Source organism: Melopsittacus undulatus, chromosome 10, assembly GCF_012275295.1.
Source record: "Melopsittacus undulatus isolate bMelUnd1 chromosome 10, bMelUnd1.mat.Z, whole genome shotgun sequence".
Taxonomy (NCBI): domain Eukaryota; kingdom Metazoa; phylum Chordata; class Aves; order Psittaciformes; family Psittaculidae; genus Melopsittacus; species Melopsittacus undulatus.
Genome location: NC_047536.1, coordinates 8350206 through 8368971, shown reverse-complemented (window position 1 = coordinate 8368971; position 18766 = coordinate 8350206). Strand labels below are relative to the sequence as shown.

At 56.6% G+C, this 18766-nt stretch overlaps 1 protein-coding gene across 1 annotated transcript in view; it reads left to right on the top strand.

Annotated features, from left to right (window-relative positions):
* Nucleotides 1-14402: 14402 nt before the first annotated feature.
* Nucleotides 14403-18766, top strand: part of PPARGC1B (PPARG coactivator 1 beta) — a 48246-nt gene continuing 43882 nt past the window's right edge. Inside the window, exon 1 of the mRNA XM_034067060.1 lies at nucleotides 14403-14506. Coding sequence (XP_033922951.1) covers nucleotides 14423-14506 — 84 coding nt within the window. The 5' untranslated portion in view covers nucleotides 14403-14422. The remainder of the gene's footprint in view (nucleotides 14507-18766) is intronic.

Below are 18766 nucleotides of genomic sequence, written 5' to 3'. Positions count from 1 at the left end.
CCTCTTCAGCCCCTCCACTGCACCCACCCCACTGAGTGCATCATCCTTGACAGGGATAGATCTCTGCCATGAGGCTGGGGGCTGCAAACCCTCTTCCTTCCCCTGAATCAGATGCCCTGGGGTGCAGGGATCAGCTCAGGTCTGAACCCTGCCCTCTGGCTGCTGCCAGAGCCCTGCCCTTCACAGGAAGGGCTGGTGGGGAATGTGCCCATCAGATACAGCCCGCAAGGAGACAGGGCTCCCTGAGCTGCACCTCAGACCCCACCTGGATGGGGAAGGGCTCCCACCTCGGCAGGGACAGCGCAGCCCCCCCCGGCTGGTTGGTGACTAATTGCTGCTGAGCCACCTGGATGTGCACAGGAATTGTTACACAGCCTTAATAACAACCATCCATCATCCTGCTCGGGGCTGTGGAAGGCTTTCCAGGGCTAGGAAGCTGGGGGGGGACGGGGACTGTGGTGCCAGTGGGGAGGCTCCCCTCGAGGGGACACGGCAGTCTGTGCTCTGGCAGTGCCTTTCCTCCTGTGCTGCCTCTGCAAGGGCAATCCCTGCCCCGGTACAAGGGGAAGCGCCAGCTTCACAATGCTGGCATGGTGCCGGAGTGCCTGGGTCTGTGTCTGGTTTGGAGGGGAGATGGGGCCGGCTGGGAGCCCAATCTGTGCACGGGGTGCTCCCTGCCCCAGAGCATCCTGCAGGTCCCTGTGCTGAATGGCTGGACCCGAGTGCCAGTGAGCTGCTGAATAGGGCCCAGGTAAAGAAACCTCCTTTGGGATCTCTGCAGGATCAAGATACTTTGCCCCAAGGAAATGGTGCCACCTTTTCCCAGCCATTGATAAAGTTAAACCCTTGATCTAGTTAAAGATTTAGCCCACAGGGCACGCCTGGGTAAGAGAACAAAGCTGGTTAGTGCTGCCACTTGCCCAGGCAGGGGGGACTATCCCCTGCTGTGCCCCTGCCTGTGGCTCACCCCACTGGCAGAGCACAACCCCACATCCAGACCCTGCTGTCAGTGCACAGACACCATGGCCACAGCTCTCACAGCCTTTGTACCCCACGTCCTCAGGGTGACTGCACCCGGTTGTTGGAGCAGCACTTGAGACTGCAGCAGCTTCCCAAACACATCCGTGCAAAGTCATCCCAAACACAGCCCTGGAGCATCTCTGGGGGCCTGTGCCCCCCAAGGCTGCAAAGGCAGCTCTGCCTTGAGCCGTTTTGGGCACTGGGGCTCTGGAGTTCACCTCTGGTCATGTCCCTGTGTGAGAGCAGATGAGTCCCCTGCCCCAGGATGAAGCTGTGTGTGTGATCCATGCGTGCCACCAGGCTCTGCCATCATCCCCTGCTGCAGTCAGAGCTGCCATTGCTGATCCTGCTCCTGAGCCAGCCTGAGCTCTGTGGCTACAACCTCCAGCTCTGCAGTTCCATGCCCGAGTTTCCCTCCTTGTGCAGGGAGGGCTAAAGGTGCTGCTGAGCCCCAGACAGCCTGGGCTCTGCTCTGCAGGCACCATGGCTTGGTCTCAGCCAGCTCCCAGCCATGCTGGCTGCTCACTAGAGGCATGGCCCCAGTGTGGCTCTGGGGAGACCCTGAAGGCAACTCTTTGCTGGAGCAGAGGCCACCAATTCAGCATCAGGAGCCATTCCAAAGCTCTCCCCTTGCACCATGCACTGGAGGCAGAAAGGCTGCTTAATTCCCACCTCACCTCCCCACTGCCCAGAGCCATCCCATCTGCTGGAGAAGACCAGGCTCTGGGAGCAGCAGGGTGAGCAGCACTCCAACCCAGCAGCATTCCCAAGCCTTCCTTCATCAGATTCCTCCTCTCCCAGCCTGCACAGCCTGTTCCCAATGCCCCGAGTGTTAACTGAATTACTTCCCCCAGAACTGCCGCAGCTTCAGGGGCTCGAGCATCTGCACACACCACGGGCAGCCTGCTCCGTGCTGGCTCAGCCCTTCCTGCAGGATGAGCCAGCTGCGGGAAGGGGAAACGGACCTGGCAAAGTCAAGTCCAGGTTGGTCTGAAGGTGCAAATGGCCAAATGGCAAAGACTCAGGATGACGGGAATGGAGTCAAAGTGTAAATCAGAAGCCCCAAGAGCTGTGGGACCCCCCAGTATGGTCTGTGAGTGTGGGAAACCTCCTGCTGCCGAAGCCATCGCTACACCCACTGTCAGGCAGCAGTCCACCAAGCCCTCAATCCCAGACACCTCTACTTGAAAGAGGTGATTTGTGAGTCTAAGGTTTGCCTCCTTTGGGCTGCACCCAGCTATAGCTACAAGCTACAGGCACGAACCCCCTTTGTGTGCCCAGCCCGCATCCTGGCTGGGATTTACGTACAACAGCCCCGGGGAGGAGCGCTGGGCGCGGATGGGGAAGGCTGTCTGGTGTTTGTTTTTTACTAATGAAGCCCCATAATCAAATCATTTCAATTTTAATTGTGAAGCCAGCAGGCAGATTTCTGTCTCCAGATGGGACGTGATAGGAATAGTGGGAGGCTGGGCACTTTCTGCTGCTCACCTTAATACTTGGAGCAAAGCTGATGGGAGCATTCCTGGGGAGGTTCCCACCCTGCCTCTGAAGAGCCTGGTCCCCAAGGGGTGCAGGGACCATATGAGCCCCCTTCACATCCTTCAAACAAACCAGGGAGAGAGGGGTTCCTGCACTCTAAGCCATTCCCTGCTGGAAGCTGAGGTGCATGCAGATGCACTGCCAGCAGAGCCTGGAGCTGTGAAGCTGTACCATGGCATTGGGATGTTCCTTGGAGCACCACACCAGTGAAACAGCATCCCACCTGCACCAGCCAGGCCCAGACCTCGCCTAGGCCAAACCCCACTGTGCCTGTGGGCAGAGAGCAGCGGAGCCTTTGGGCTTGGACAGGGGGTGACAGATTCCCTAAGCACTTGGGAGGCAACGTGGCACTTGAGCTGAGGTCAGACCCAAAGCTAACCCCGGGGAGGATGTGCTGCCACTGTATCTGAGATGTTTCCCCTGCTTCATCTCCAGCCTCATGAAATCTATTTGTGGCTTCCACTTACAGCCTCATCTTTTGGGTGTTTGAACTTCGGGAAAAGAGAAAAATAAAGAAACTGGGTCACTTTCTATTTATTTGGAAGAGCTGAGATGTTAGCCCTCCAGCTGCAGAGCTCTGCTCACGTCTCTGCAGGGCTTGATGAACTTGGAAGCAAGTGATGGAGAAACCTCACCAAAGAAAATGTGTGTTTTGCACAGCTTTTTATTTAGGCTCGGGGGGGAACAGGGAGCAGTGAGGTTGGGATTGCCCTCCCAATCTAAACCAGCCAATTCAGGCTAAACACATCTGTTTGTTTCTCATGATGGAGAAATGCAGGCAGGAGGGGCTGGGCTGCTCTGGGACTGATTAACATCCCCAGGCTGGGGCAAGGGATAGGCAGACACAGGGTCCAGCTGGAGGTGTCAAGGGCAGGAGAAGGTTTCCTCTCCTCCCATCAGAGAGGTTTATTCCTCTCCGAAGAGGACGAGGTCAGAGGGACAAGGCAGCACAGCACTAACTGGGCTGTATAACACACATAGCGCTCTGTTAACGCAATTGCCATAGCCATAATGGGACAAAACCATCTCTTATCGGGGATGGCTGCTTCTCCTTTCACCTCCCCAGGCTGCTGCCCTCCTGTGCCCACAGTCCCACTCCCATTGTTGACAGCATTTCTGGAATCTCCTGGAAGGGATCCAGGCTGGGGGACTTTGGGCACTGAGCAGCCACCAGCGTCCCTCTGGCCGGGCCTCTTTGCTCTTATCTGCTCTCCCTTTTCGTGCCTGAGTCATCAGAGACAAGAGCATCAAATCAGAAATAAAGTCATTAACTCACTGAGCAAATACAGATCAAAACCCTCACTTCAGCTTTTGAAATTGGAGCCCCGGCTCCTTGGGGCTTTAAGTGGCGTCTTCCCCCCTCCAGCCTTCCCATAGCCATAGGTCTGCTCCAGCCCCATACAGGTCGCAGGGGCAGGAGTGGGACACAGGCACCCACTTCATGGGGCTCAGCTTGCCCTGCAGCACCCTATGTGCTTGCTGTGGATGCAGCTCTCCAGCTGGGGTGGCACATCCTCATACCCTGCTGATGGGCTGCAGCTACATGAAACCACAGCAGCATTCCCAGCCCAGGCTTGGGCATGCTGCGCACATCCGGCAGGAGCAGCGCGTCCCTCTCCTCCCTCTGCAGCACCCATCCTTGCTGCCAGTGCAGCACCCTCTGCCCAGGGCTGGGCACATCCCCAGCAGGTTGTGCCCTCCATGTGGCTGCAGCTCACTCCCTCCATCCCAGACGGTCCATGTTGATCCATGACTTCTTCCCACCATGGGAATGGGAACTGGACAGAGGCCCCTAAGCTCACCCTTGCCCACAGCTGCACTGGGGCTGCAGGCCGTGTTTCACCCCATCTCTCCCTAGCGCTGCCTGTCTCCGGCTGCAGAACCACAGCGGTGCCCGGCGTGCTGCTGCCTGCTCCCTTGTGCCAGCAGCCGCATGGGAAAGCAGGTCTGGGGTTAAACAACCACACCAGGACACGCGCCAGCAATTGCCTGCTCATGTGAGCACACCCAAAGGTGCCGCTCGGCTCCTGCTGGGGTCCTGTGGCTGCACCAAAGCCCCAGACCCATCACTGTGGGTTTATGGGGTGTCCGGGGGTGCACGGCTGCCTGCAGCCCTGCCCCAGGGCCTGCGTGTCCTTTGGCACAGGGGCTGTGTTCCGTGGAGCCGTGTGGTGTGGGGCTGAAGGTGGGCTGGGTGGATGACCCCGTGGCATGGCTCAGCCTCAGGGTGTGAGGCACCATCATGAGGACATGGGAATGAGCTGGGAAATGGGAATGAGGTGGGGGGGGGGGGGGGAGGGCACCAGTAAACAAGTGCAGGGGCCATGCACGTGAGGCTGAGGATCCCTGCAGCTCTGTATGACCCAGTGCACCAGGCAGGGAGGAGGCATCATGGGGGGGTTGAAGCCCAGTGGGTTTAGCCCCCCACAAGCAAGGAGCAGCCCCCAGGGGGTGGCCACTTAGTTTTAGGAGGCAGGACAAGGAGAAGGAGGGATGATGGTTGTGCTGAACTTGCTGCAAGACTCGCTCCTCTATCACCCTCGGGAAAAGGCCGGGACAGTGCCTGTGGACAGCAAAGGAGGGCAGGCATGAGCATGCCGGGAGGGATCCGCTGCTGGGAATTTAAATGACCGCCCGTGAATGCAGGTTTTGTTTCGTCCCAGCCGTGGCTGCTCTCTGCTGTGGCCAGGCAGCATTCAAACACAGCCGGAACGGGGCTCGCGCCTGAAAACAGGGCTGGCTTGGAAAACCTGGGGGAAACTGAGCTTGAGAGGAGCCCTGGAGCAGCATCCTGCCCTTGTCCAGCCATGGGGATGGCCAGAGCTGCAGTGGTAGGGAGCAGGGATGGGCTATGCCTGGAACCTCAGGTAAAGCTTCATTCCCATCTGACAGAAAGAATACCAGGGGAAGAAGAGATGCTCAGGAAATGAGCAAGGCATGCTTCCTGCTTGCTTCTTGCATGCTTCCTGCTTGCTTCCTGCTTGCTTCCTGCGTGCTTCCTGCTTGCTTCCTGCTTGCTTCCTGCGTGCTTCCTGCTTGCTTCCTGCTTGCTTCCTGCTTGCTTCCTGCATGCTTCCTGCTTGCTTCCTGCTTGCTTCCTGCGTGCTTCCTGCTTGCTTCCTGCTTGCTTCCTGCGTGCTTCCTGCATGCTTCCTGCTTGCTTCCTGCATGCTTCCTGCTTGCTTCCTGCTTGCTTCCTGCTTGCTTCTTGCATGCTTCCTGCTTGCTTCCTGCTTGCTTCCTGCATGCTTCCTGCTTGCTTCCTGCTTGCTTCCTGCATGCTTCCTGCTTGCTTCCTGCTTGCTTCCTGCGTGCTTCCTGCTTGCTTCCTGCTTGCTTCCTGCGTGCTTCCTGCTTGCTTCCTGCTTGCTTCCTGCATGCTTCCTGCTTGCTTCCTGCTTGCTTCCTGCTTGCTTCCTCCATGCTTCCTGCATGCTTCCTGCATGCTTCCTGCTTGCTTCCTGCTTGCTTCCTGCTTGCTTCCTGCATGCTTCCTGCTTGCTTCCTGCGTGCTTCCTTCATGTTTCCTGCTTGCTTCCCGCTCCGCTGCCTTATGGGACACTGCTGCAGGGCTGGACTTTTCCAGGGACAACCTGGACATGAAGATCCCAGCTTGGCTGCAAGCCTGGGACATGGAACGCTGCCCCGTGATGCACCACAGCTCCCTGGGCAAGCAAAGATGTCACCATGCACCGTGGTTTATGGTCTCAGCCCTTCACTGCCTCTATGCTGCCAGATCCATGCCCTGGAAACGTAGTTTCATCTGGACAAACAGCATTTCTTATTGCTGTTGCTAACGTGGTGTCAGTGCACTGCAACATGGATATTTTAATAGAACATAGCTCTTTTGATGAAGCAGCTTTAACAAAATCCTCCCCAACATTGTTTATGTCATCTTCGCTCATTTATGCATGCAATAAATTAAATGAAGGGTCTCGAATATTTAGGAAGTAACAAAGGTGCCCTGTGCATTAACCCCCAGCAGGCACTGCTTTCCCTGCACATCCACGCGCTGCCGGATGTTTCCTCCTCTGCCCATGTGGCAGTGCAGGCTGGAGGGGGTTCTGCCAGCCCCGCATTCCCGGGAATGCCGGCAGTTGTGACAACCACTGCAGGTTTATTTTTACCACCCCGACAATGCCGCTGCTTAGCTCAGCTTTTATTAGACATAAATAATGCTTTTAAAGCGAAGCTGGCACCGCGGCAGCAAGCTGTGACAGAGGCCTTGGAGGCGGTGCTGGGGCTGATTCAGGGATGTTCCCAGCATAAAAACTGTAGTTCTCCCATGTCAAGGGCTCTGCCAGGGAGTGTGGAAAGGATGGAGGTGCTCAGTGCCACCTGCAGCCTGGTGGCTTGTGCTCAGGGGACACAACCCACACTGAAGGGAGGTCTGATTGCAGCCTCGTGCTCCTCCCAAGCCAGGCTTTGGTGGGCATGTGCATGGAGCCCTCCCAGCCCCTGGCTCAGTATCCATCCCTCCTTCAGCTGTGATCTCCCTTACCTGCCTCCAGTGTGCCCAGCTGGGTGATGAACCCGCATCTCCAGGGTAGTTAAACAGGGCACATGGTGTACCCTGATACATGGTCTAGGCTGTCCCTGGGGCTTCAGAAATGTCATCGCTGCACCACACTGCATGGGCACAGAGTGGCCCAGGCTCGTTGGTATCACATATGCAAGCTTCCCTCGTATCACAGCCTGCAGGACGAGGCTTGTGGCTGGAAGTTTGTAGCCTTTCGCTTGGAGCTCATCCAGGCAGCACTCAATGCCTGAGCTTTCCCCACTTCCTGCTCACAGTGACCAGAGGGAAGAGTAATGAGCAAAGTCCCAGGCAAACATTTTGGGAATCAAAAACCTCACTCTCTGCGTGTGGTTTGGCTGAGCAGCTTGATGGGGGATGGTGCATGCTGCATGCACAGATCAGGAGACAGGGATGCTGCCCCACTGAGCTCGCAGTGATCCACTTCATCAAGGGAGGAAAGTGCTGCCACACACTGCTTTGCTCACTTTATCCTGGTCCCTCCCCTGCCTTTCCAGGCCACAGCGTTATCCAAACTCTGCTTTATCCCATCTCTGCTGCCTCCTTCCCAGCGCTACCAGCATCGCTAATAATAACAGCTCTAAATTCTCCTCCCCTGGTTCTCAGCTGGTGTCAACGGGAGCTGTGCAGCCTCTCTGCATCTCCTGGTGTCTCCATTTGGACTATGTGTGTGTGCCCTTAAATCCACACCACTCCCTCCTTCCCCCCCTGTGAACTGGGGTGTTTGGATGCAGCATCCAACCCCCTGGCTCTCTGCTTGTGAGAACACCGTGCCCGTCCCCGCTGCAGGCAGAGGAGCGAGGCGGCTGTATTCCTTACCTCTCCAAGGAGCCGGGAGTGCGGAGCGAGCTGGAAATAGCCCTGTCTGACACAGATACCTGTGCAGAACAGCAGGGCCCTGCTCTTGCCGTGGTAATTGCATACTGCATGGAGATGAGTCACCCGCAGCCCCGCTCCGGCGGGCAGCACGCGGCCTCCCTGCTGCATGGCAAGGGTTTGCCGTGCTCAACTTGGTACCGTGTGCCTGGGAAAGTGCTGCACGTTGTGTCCCCCCCACCGAAGCAGAGGCAGTGAGCAGCAAGGATAGCAGGGAAAGGATGGGAATGAGAGCATCTTGCAGCTTTTTAAGCTCTCGAGATTCTGTCAAGTGCCAGGAAGACTGAGTGAGTGAGCTGTGATTTTGCTGCATTAGTTTCTGTTGCTAGAATCTCTGCACGGGGAGCTCCTGCATGCAGAGTGACTGCTTGCTGCAAGCAGGCGTTCACACACTGCCTGATCTTGGGGGAGCTGAGCAGCACCTGTAAGGGACCTGGGACCACTCTGGGGCCAGCCCTCAACCCATTCCATAATGGGGACCAGGGGCCTCTGAGATGGGACCCCTTATCATAGTCACTGGTACAACCATTACCGAGGCAGCTGGAGAAGGAAGTGAACTCCTTGTGGTGAGCCACAGCAAGAAGGTCCCATCAGCAGAGCTCTCCATCCTCCTCCTCATCCTCTGCCCCATGGTGGGGGGCTCAGGGCTGCCTCCCTGCTGGCAATTCGCTATCAGGAGGACATGAATAAATAATTAGCCAGCAAACTTCCACTGGGGAGCTTTGTTTCTTCTCCTTCAGCAGTGCTGCAGGTTCAGAGACCAAAAACCAGGGGAGAGCAGCTATCGTTGGGCAGAGGGCCTGGGGGGTGGCATTTTCCCTGCCAGGCTGGCAGCTCCCTGAGCTCCTCTGCAGCTGACTTCACATATCAAAGGGATGTAGGAGGGAGGAGGAGGAATAGGTAAAATCAATGAGAACCTATTTGGCGGGATTAAAGACTGTGGTTTTATTTATAGTGCTGGCTGGAGCTGAAGTGCCTCCTGCCCAGAGACACGGTCCTGAGGTGCTGAGCAACAGCAGAGTGGTGTCTGCGCAGGTCCAGGAGATGTGCCAGTGATTGCTGCCTTGGCACCCCAGCTTTCAGCCCCACTGAGAACACAGCCCCATCCCCAAAGTGCTGCGGGCAGCTCTGCTCACCAGGCTGGCAAAGGAGGGGATGCTTGGCAAGGGGTTTGTGCTCTAACAACAGTGCCTGCAGTCAGGGGGAGCCAGGATCTGACAACCAGCCCCTTCCCATCACTGTGGCTCAGGCTGGGGGTGCAATATGTGGGGACAATGATGTCCAGTCACCATGGGGGATGCTTGGGTAGCTGGTGAGGAGGGCAGGGGATGTGGTGTGGAGAGAAAGCTATGGATGGGGGCCCGAGGACAGACAGGGACAGCCTGGCTGGTGGTTGCCTTGGGCTGGGAGCCACAAGGCAGGAAGATGCCCATGGACATCCCTGCCAGCAACGGCTGCTTGAGGAACAGCAAGTCCTTGCTCGGCAGCGCTGGGGATCCAAAGCAGCTCCCTTCACTGCTTACTCCCTTGGCCAGCTCAGATGGTGCAGGGGGTTGGGATCCGCTCTGATGATCATGGCTTGTCTCCAGGAGAAGACAGTTAAACAGAAAGAGGAAGAGGAAACTGTGATGGCAGCCCCCAGACTCTGAGCATCCTCCAGGGAGAGGCAGGAGGAGTTGCCTTGCTTGGAGCCAGCATCAGCAGAGGAAGATGAGGTCGATCTGGGTCTCAGCCAGCCTCCCCCCTACCCCTTGCTCTTCCCATGGAGCGGAGCAGAGGAGTATGCAGCAGCAGGATGATGGGGATGGAGGAGATGCCCCAGCTCCTGATGCTGGGGAGGAATGAGCAGAGAGGAGAGACCAAGCAGCACCACCATGACCGGAGGCAGAGGGATGAGGCAGGCCAGAGAGGGGACAGCGGGGTGACATGGATGTGCTGTGACAGACACCGTCAGTGCAGTGTGAGAGCCACCAGTGACACGGTGCAGGGGGGAAGCCGAGTTCAGCCTCAGCAGAAGGGTCAGCACAAGGGACATGTGCCATCTGGTGCAGCACCCTTTGGTCCCTACATGCTGGTTGCTGGCTGCAGGCTGGAGTCCCCATGGAGGGATGTCAGGCAGTGCAGAAAGAGCCGTGCTGGGTCTCTGACAGAGGGTTCCTTCCCCCAGATACAGCAAGGGATGCTACTGGGCTCTCATCCCCAGGCAGAAGGGCCATGTGCTGCTTCTTGTGGCCAAGTGAGTCACTAGAATGCCATAAGGAGTCAATGGGCATCCTGGTCTTCTGGCTCATCCCACACTGCTGGTGGGCAGCATGAGCCATTGCGCAGGAGCCTTTCCTGTGCTGCCTGGACTCTGCTGCTTGCTCCAGGAAATTCCCATCTGTTTCAATAGCTCATCCACAACCCCCTTCTTACTCCTTTGCCACCACATTTCTCTTCACAGGTTTCCTCTGCAGTAACTGCATGGTGTTAGCTCCACAGCAAAAGGCTGCAGTTTTAGAGAGGAGCAGGCTGCAGAATGGGGCAGAATGGAGCCCTGTATATCATCACTGTGTGTGTGTGTGTCCCCAGCCTCAGTGCTGGCCATGGGCTCCTCTGCTGGGCTGGAGCAGCCTAAGTGGGTCTCTGTTCCAGGGAAAGATTGCTGTGGCAAGCCCAGTTTGGTGGCATGGGATGGGGCCCTCTGCCAGGTACACTCTGGAGAGGGGAATGGGAGTCTCCCCATGACATAGGCAGATATGGTACCTGTGAGTGCCTGCACAAGGGGCTTTGCTGACACAGCAGAGCACTGTTCTGGATGATGCGCAGCGATGCTGGAATGGGAATGGCAACCTCTGAAGGAGCACAGCCCCAGCTGTACAAGCTGGAGCTCAAAGGCAGGAGCCCAGCCAGCACCCACTTGTACTCAGAAGTCACTCCTTTTTACCCCAAGTTCTCTCCAGCTCAAAGGGCCACATTCTCAGCCCTGTGGACATCAGCCCGAGAGCAGAGGGGCAGTTTCCACCCAGGCTTGTGGGGAGCAAGGGGCCATGCTGCCCAGTGATGCATTCCCAGGGGTTCAGTCCTTGCTGGCACTAAGCATGACAGAGCCCTCCTGTCACAAACGGAGGAGGAAGGGGAGGCAGGAACCCCCAGTGAACACGGCTGATCAGGAGCCACCAGACACAGAGAGCACGGAGGTAAAGCGACACGAGGTCCCTGCGCTGGGTGACTTCAGGTGAAGGACAAGGCTGAGCCGAGTGCCAAGCGGGGCTGAGGGGAAAGAAAACCAGAGCTCATGGAAAGGAGCCAAGCACAGCAACTCAGTGAAACCCAGTGGCTCGGCACTGCCAACCCCTCCTGCCCGTGGGGAGCGGCGCCTCCCCTAACAGCACAGATGAATGAAGGCTGCTTTAGGGGAGGACTTTGAGAAAGCCCTGGGGACATCTTCGGCTCCGGCTCCCTCCACCAGCACAGAGTCCCCTTCCCCGGGGCCCCACACAAGTCCTCTCTGCGGCCACGTTTAATGTCGGTGACTGTCCCGGCGCGGGGGGCTGGTGGGGACCCCCCATGTGCTGGGGATGGTGTAACCCGGAGGAGCCCCATTTGCCGCTGCCTCTCACTGCCCGGTCCTTACCACATTTTCCCATCCACAAACAGGGGCAGCTGCAACACGAGAGCGAAGGCAGGAGTTTGCACAGCGCGGGGTGTCTCCTGCCCAGCCGCTGCTCATTGGCTCCTGCCCGTGTCCCGCAGTTGGCCTTTGGCAGGCTGAGGGTACCTTCAAACCCTGCCCGCTCCTGACCGCTAGCCTAATGACATTACTCACTCTCTGCTGGTTTGAAAGGGCAGTTGCAGGCTTTTCCTGTTATATTTTACCTCGGTAACATTATCCTCGGCCTCTCCGGGGTTAGCATCGTGTTGCTGCGGCTGGCTGCAGCACCGGCACGGTGCCATGGAGCGCTACGGCTCAGCCAGGGCTTGCATGCGAGGGGTGGGCACGGGAGGACTTATTCCTGCCCGGCTGTGGCTGACACCTCTGTGTGTATATAAACACAGGGAGCAGCAGGAGCCGGAGCTCTGACAGCTCTCCTGCTCACGAAGCTCAGGTCTGGGTTAGGAGGAAAGCTGCGAGCTCTTAGCCAAACTGCACGCTCACTCTGTGCAGACAGGGAAGGGTGCTGCACACAGGGAATATAACATCCCATCCACATCACTGCACTGAAGTACTGGGGATCAAACACTCTGCCAATGGTGGGTATTTCTGAGGCTGCCACATGCTGCCTTCTAAAGGAGGTGGACACAACACCATCTATAACATCTTGTCCTGTTTTGCCTCTCTCTTGGTGCTTTCGGAATCCTTTTCATGAGTGTTTTTCAACCAATCCCCCTTAAACTCCAGGGCACAGGAAAGTGGTGTGATCTCTGTTCTATAGGTGAAAAACCCCAAAAAGGCACAGAGCTGTGCAAAAGTCCAGAGCAGTCAGGAGTATAAGCTGGAACATGTTAACACCAACTTGCAGCCACATCAGCAACTGCACTTCGTCCCCCAGGACCCCAATGAACCCCAGAAGTAGCAGCACGTCCACCCCACTGAGACGCCCCTGTTTCTGCCATCCTCTGGGCTGGAAAGGGCTCATCTTCTTGGGTTAGAAAGCAAGGAGAGAGGGACTATGCTAGCACATACACCAGAAAGGAAAAGGTATTTCTGAAACATATAGCTACACATAACTTGATTTCAGAGCAACCATTCACTAGTAATTCCCATGAATGGTTACTTCCTATTTGAGTACAACTGGTATAAAGGAAATCATGAGATACTCAAGTAAGAACCTCACCTTTTGTGCAACAAATTCCTTCTGAGAGACCATGTTTATGGTGAGGCCTTCCAGTCCTCTGGTGGGGCAAACATCCCTCCTGTTCCCAGCCCACCTCCTCTCTCCATAGCACTAGCTTCTGCAAAGGATGGACTAGGGGGAGAACACATTCCAGGTTATTGGCCAGCAGGGTTAACTGGGAATTGGAGCCTTGTCTGCAAGGAACTGCACATGCTCCAGAGCAATGTAACTACCTTCTCCAGGCCCTTCCAATGCTGCTCACCAGCACTAGAGCTGTGCATCCTTGCAATGGCACTACTGGGCCCAGAGCTTCCACCCCTGGGGAAAGGACCTTCCTTGCTGCAGCCTGAAAAGCACCTTGGGTACCTGCTTCAGTGCTTCATAGCAGTAATCAACAACAAGGAAGAGTTGGTGGCAGCTTCTTTCTTGCCTTATCCCATCCCATCAGCCACTGCCTCCAGCTCTCATCAGCCAAACAACACATGCTGCCCAATGACATCTTTTGGTGCAAGGCTGAGGATCACCAGGGAAAACCCAATGTTGCTACATTTCCTGGTGTTCACAGCATGTCCTGAGCCAAAGGGAGGCCAGAGGGCTGGAAAGAGCTCTCCTGTTGAAACACAAGCAAGGCAAGAACACAGGCAGCAAACCTTTCCTACTAGGGGAAAAGATACCTTCTGCTCACCCATCAGAGTCTAACACAACTCTCTACCTCACAACACTTTGCTTCACCAGCCATTTATGCTGATCCTGTAGGCCCCTTTGAGCCACCTGAGGAGATTTAAGGATCTGGAGCCATCAAGCTGTAGGTGTTGCCACTTGGTTCATTGTGTACCATCTAATTCAGGCGGCAGGGCCAAGCCCTGCTCTTTTCCATGTAATTGCTGTGGGTAAGTACATAGAACATTCATGAGATTTTTTGGTCCCATCATTAATTATTTCTGAAGGAGCTTTTAGCATACATCTCAAAACCTCAGACAGAAAAGTGACGTGCAGGACATCAAGATGCTTGCAGCAGCAGTGGGCATCAAGAAGAAAACAAGGGAAACCTGAAGATCTTTTGCTCCTTGTTGCTCTTTGCTCTCAGCCACCTGGTCCCAATCCAGCGCAGACCCACTGAGCCTGGATGTGACCCTCAGCCCAACACACTCCTCCCAGGGTTTATATATATCATATATGCATCATGTATCTATGCAGTGATGTAGGGACTGTTAGGTGCTGCAGGGTATCCCCACTTTTAAGGCTGTCACTCCTAAAGTGGTGCTTAAAGTGGGTGCATGTCCCATCGGAAGCTGCCCCACGTGTCTGCCAGCCCGATGCGATGACCCCCCCGGAGCCTGGATGTGTCCCTCAGCCCGACGTGCTGCACACAGGCTTCATGTGGCTCACCGGGGCTGGCCAGGGGCTGTCTGGGAGCCCCCACTCCTAAGGGTCGGCAGTCTCTGGGGGGGGGCGGTGGGCACGGGTCCCGTAGGACGCTGCCCGTGCCCCATGCGCACCCCGCAGCAGTGGGGGTCCCCCCGCCCCGCGGGCGGGGGCTGCAGCGGCTCCGCCCCACCGGCCGCCCGGCTCCCCGCCGCCGCCGCGCCTGCTGCATGCTCGGTGCCGCCTCAGCCCGAGCCGGAGGTGGAAGATGGCGGAGCCGGGGCCGGATTGCAGCGCTCTGCTCGACGAGGAGCTTTCCTCCTTCGTCTTCAGCTACCTCGCTGACAGCCAGGTATGGCGGGGGGGGCTCTGCTGCCCGGCCCCACAGCGCGGTGCAGCTCATGGAACGGGGGGGGAACCGGCAGACCCCCCCGCTTCCCGGCGCTCCTGCGGGAAGAGCCGGTGTCTGCGCTGCTCCGGTGCGGTGCGGCTGCAGGACCGGCTGTTCCCGCAGCAGCCCGGGGGCTCCGCGGGGGTCCCGTTTGCTCCACAGATGCGCAGAGGAGGGCAATGCAGGGAGGGGGGAACGCGCGGAACCCTGCCGGCCCCGCGGCTCTCTGCGCGCCCCTCCCCGTGGCTTCGGGGCGGCCCCGGCGCCGCACCAACCCCGCAGCCCCAACGGCTCTTTCAGCACCACTCGCACGTGGACTCCCGCGGCCCCCCCCCCCCGCTTCTGCGGGAAATGTGGGGTGGGGGGAAAGAGAGGAGAGAGAAGTTGATGGGTCGGTGGCTTTGGCACAGTCCCCCCACTCCTTTGCAGCACCCCCTGCAGTGGTGGGGAGGGGGAGGCCGCGGTGCAGGGCGGCGGGGGGGGGGGCTCCGCAGGGGTGATGGAGCCGGGCGGTGGGATGAGTCATGCCGAGCGTCAGTTACACGCATTCGGGCTGGGATCCTGGGGGATGGAGGTTTGGGGAGGGGGGGTTAGCAGGGAGAAGGGTCTCGGTGCTGAGAGTCAGCGGCCCCGAAATCTGGATGTGCTCCCTTCTGGATGGAGCTGGGTATGAAAATCAGATTAAGGCTCCTTGGCAGCTCCCGCTCGATCACGAGAGTGAGCAGTGCTGGCTATAGGGCTTGCATGCTTTTCCATTTTGGGGGGTGAAGAGGCACTATACAATGAGCCGGGCAGCGGCGAGAGCCGGCACTGATATGGGAGTAAAACAGCGCATTTTGCAGTGGGATTGATGAGCCTGGTGCAAGTGGGAAGAGTTTTCTGTAGTTATATGTCATCCCTCCAGCCCTTCACTTTCATAACCACAGATTACAAAATAGCTTAGACTGTGAAGCTAGCACATTCATCCCAACCCTTGCTCTCACCAGTTTAGCTCCGGGATTGCAAACAGCAGGAGTGTGTGTGTGTGGGGAATGGGACGGGAACTAATCTTGCTGTTTGGGTTCAAAACAAATAAGGTCTCAAGACTTGGTAAATCAGATTTGCCCCTGGTTCATGTGCCAGACAGAACCAGGTAGGTCTTGCCACCAGCTAGATTGATGTAGTCTCGGCAACCTCTCCTTCATGCACCAGCTCTAGAGCACCCCGGCTTGCTTGGGGGCAGAGCAGGGGGCAGGCGGCAGGTCCGGTGGTTAACAAAGATCTGCTGACAGGTTGATCACAGCACGGGGGTCAGGAGGGGTGAGAAGTGGGCTGCGAAGGTTTAGTAAGCAGTTTGTGTTCTGATGTGAACGGGTTTAGTATTGCTAGAGAACTGTTGGCTGGGGAGAGGAGGCTGGTTGTGTGGGATGCCATCCCCAGCAGAAGGGCTGCAGCTCCCACCAGCCCCATTGCTCCTTGTGCAGGTGAAAGTTCCTGGCTCCACTTCCCTGCAATAACCTGTCTGTTCTCCGCCTGCTTAGCGTGAAATGAAAAGCTTGTAAGATTGCAGCACACATCTGAAGGCTTGTTTCTTTTTCTGCTTTTTGGTCAGCATTTGTTGTGCCAATTTAGGAATCTTAATCTAAAAAGGGACTGCTTGGGGGGGGGGAGAATAATCCTGCAAATTGTCATCCTTCTCTGGTGCAAAACCACCATGTTGTGAACATCCCCTGCAAAATTTGGGAGTGTGAAATGGCCTGCGATGAAATAAGACCGTTTTTATGGCATCTCTTGAAATAGGGCTTGCTGTGCCCGTCCCCTTTTTTGTCTCTCCCTCTCCCATACGTGCGTTACATTGCGGGGAGCAGCGTAGCTGTGCACTGAGTTAGTGCCGGTCTATGCCTGTAGGTGTATAAGGTGCAGCACAGGGCTCTTGCAGCCCGCCGCAGGTTCCCTCTGGTGTGCAGCCAGTGTTTGCTTTCCCACCCGGCGCCTGCTGCTGATAATTGCATTTCCTCTGTCCCCACGTGTGCAGGGGGTTAAAAGCCAGGGTGACAAGAGAAGAAAAAAGGGTGAGGAAAGAAAAAAAGCCTTCCTCCAGCGATGATTTGCATGCATTTGCTTAAGAACCGCCTGAAGTTGTAAGCTGTGTTGTGCTTGTACCTTAACCTCTGATGAAACTGCAGGGAAGGCTCCAGCCCTGGCTGCTGTCACATGCCTGGTTTATAACTGGGAGCGGGAGGCGGGCCGCGCTGCCTGCTGACGTCTCTCCCCATTACTACTGTACGAGCCTCTGCTTACAACTGGGTTCCTGACTTCTCAATGAAGCCCGAAAGCTGCTTCTGCAAAGACCCCAGTGCTGGAGCACAGGACCAGGCTGTCCTGAGAGGCTGCGATGTCAGGAGGCCACGAGATCATCAATAGCCATTTCCTTCGTGGAAATCTTGAGGAACGCTGACTCTCCTCCTCTCTGCCTCATGTTCCTCCCCAGTCCTTTGCTTTTGCAGTAGCTTTTGAGAAAGGCACAGTTGGGTGCTCGTAGCTGCCTGATGATCCCTTCCTCTCCAGGAGGGCTCTTGGGGAGATGCATGGCGAAGGTCTGACACAGATATTTGCATTGGTCCCTTAGTTGGATGGGCTTGTGCTGAGGATGCTTGCTAACCTCTATTTACATATTGAGGACAGCAATGATTCACGTGGTACCTGCATTGCTACAGAAGGAAAATCAGGGTTTTTCACTTGGTATCTGCCTTTCTCCTGCCAACTCCTTCTCCCTTGTTAACAGCAACAAAAAAAGTGATTCTGTTCTGCTGAGACTCAAAACGTGTCATTTCTGGGCCCACTTAATCCATTTTGTGCAACTCCGCTGCTCAGAGGTACGAAGCTGGTTGTAGCTGGTCTGTCTGCTGGCACCAGGCGCTGGGAAGTGCCAGCCAGGCAGCTCTGCTGGGAGCAGCCCGAGCCTCTCAGCATCCTTGTGAGAGGCAGGAGCAGTTTGACTTATGGCTTCGATTTGTTTGAAAACCCCAAACAAAGTGCAGCAGGGGGAAGAACCCCCAACCATGCTGTTTCTTGGTGAGATGTTTAAAGATCACAGGAACTGAAATGCAATATTCGCTCTTTAACTTCTCAGCCTCCTGCTAACAGCTTAATCCATTGATGAATGCAGGAGGCACAGTGAAGCCCTCAGTGGAAAAGAGGTCCATTGGGTGGGTTTTTGCTGCTAGTCATGAGGTGTGGACTCAGCCCTGATTTCTAATAGTGCTCATCAATCAGACCGATATGCCGCTTCTGCTGTGGCTTCTCTGTCACAGATCTGTGTATGTGGGGGTGGCTGGGTAGCTGAGACAGCCCAAGGGCCTGTGTAGAATGTGTCTCCAGCCTGGCAGCATTGCTAGGGCTGGAAACCCCCTTGCTCTCCCAGGAAAGCACTGCAAGGTGGCTGTGGCACGTTGGCAACATGTTATGGATGGTGGCAGTCAGCAGTGGATACGTGGTTGCTGGGATGCTGCAGCCGCAGCAGGAGATGGTGAGCACCGCGTGCTGCTGAGCCTCAGCAGCAGGGACCAGCAGCTCAGGAAAGGAGGGCTGGCCTCAGATCTGGCCCCTTGGAGAGCATCCACACACCCCTGCCTGTCTTTACCCCCTGCTTCTGACCAGACACCCCCGTGCTCCCCAGACTGGCAGGCCGAGGGCTGCCCCACGCCATGGGCTTTCCTCCCTCCTGCCTGTGCATCCCTGCTCGTGTCTCATGCTGTAATGGAAAGGCACCTCTCCAACAGGTGAATAATTAAGGTCTCAACCTGGTGCCTCCAGCAAAGGGAGCTTTGTGAAGAAGACGGATCTCTCTCTTACATTAACCTTTCCAATGTCAAAAGCCTCTTTGTAGCTACAAACTCCACTTGCTCTGGCACTTCAGGGCTGTTGGTTGTCCTATGAAAAATGCCCAGGGAGTGCCCTGCCTGCCCCAGACTTCTTCCTGGCTTGAGGAATGGGTCTGTGGGGCTGGGGACAGGGACTTTGTAGGCTGCCTCGTGGCAGCTGGTTTGCTGTGCTGCTGACCACTGCTGCTTGCTGCTCCCGAGGTGCAGGAGCCCACCAGGCTCTGAAATGCTCTTTGGCGGAACTGGGGGCTGGCTTGTGTCAGAGCATGGGAGCTTGTGGCAAGGGAACACTTCCCCCTGGCCAGCATGTGCCAGCACTCCTGGGAGCTCGGGGACATTACCCTGGGGCAGAGGCATT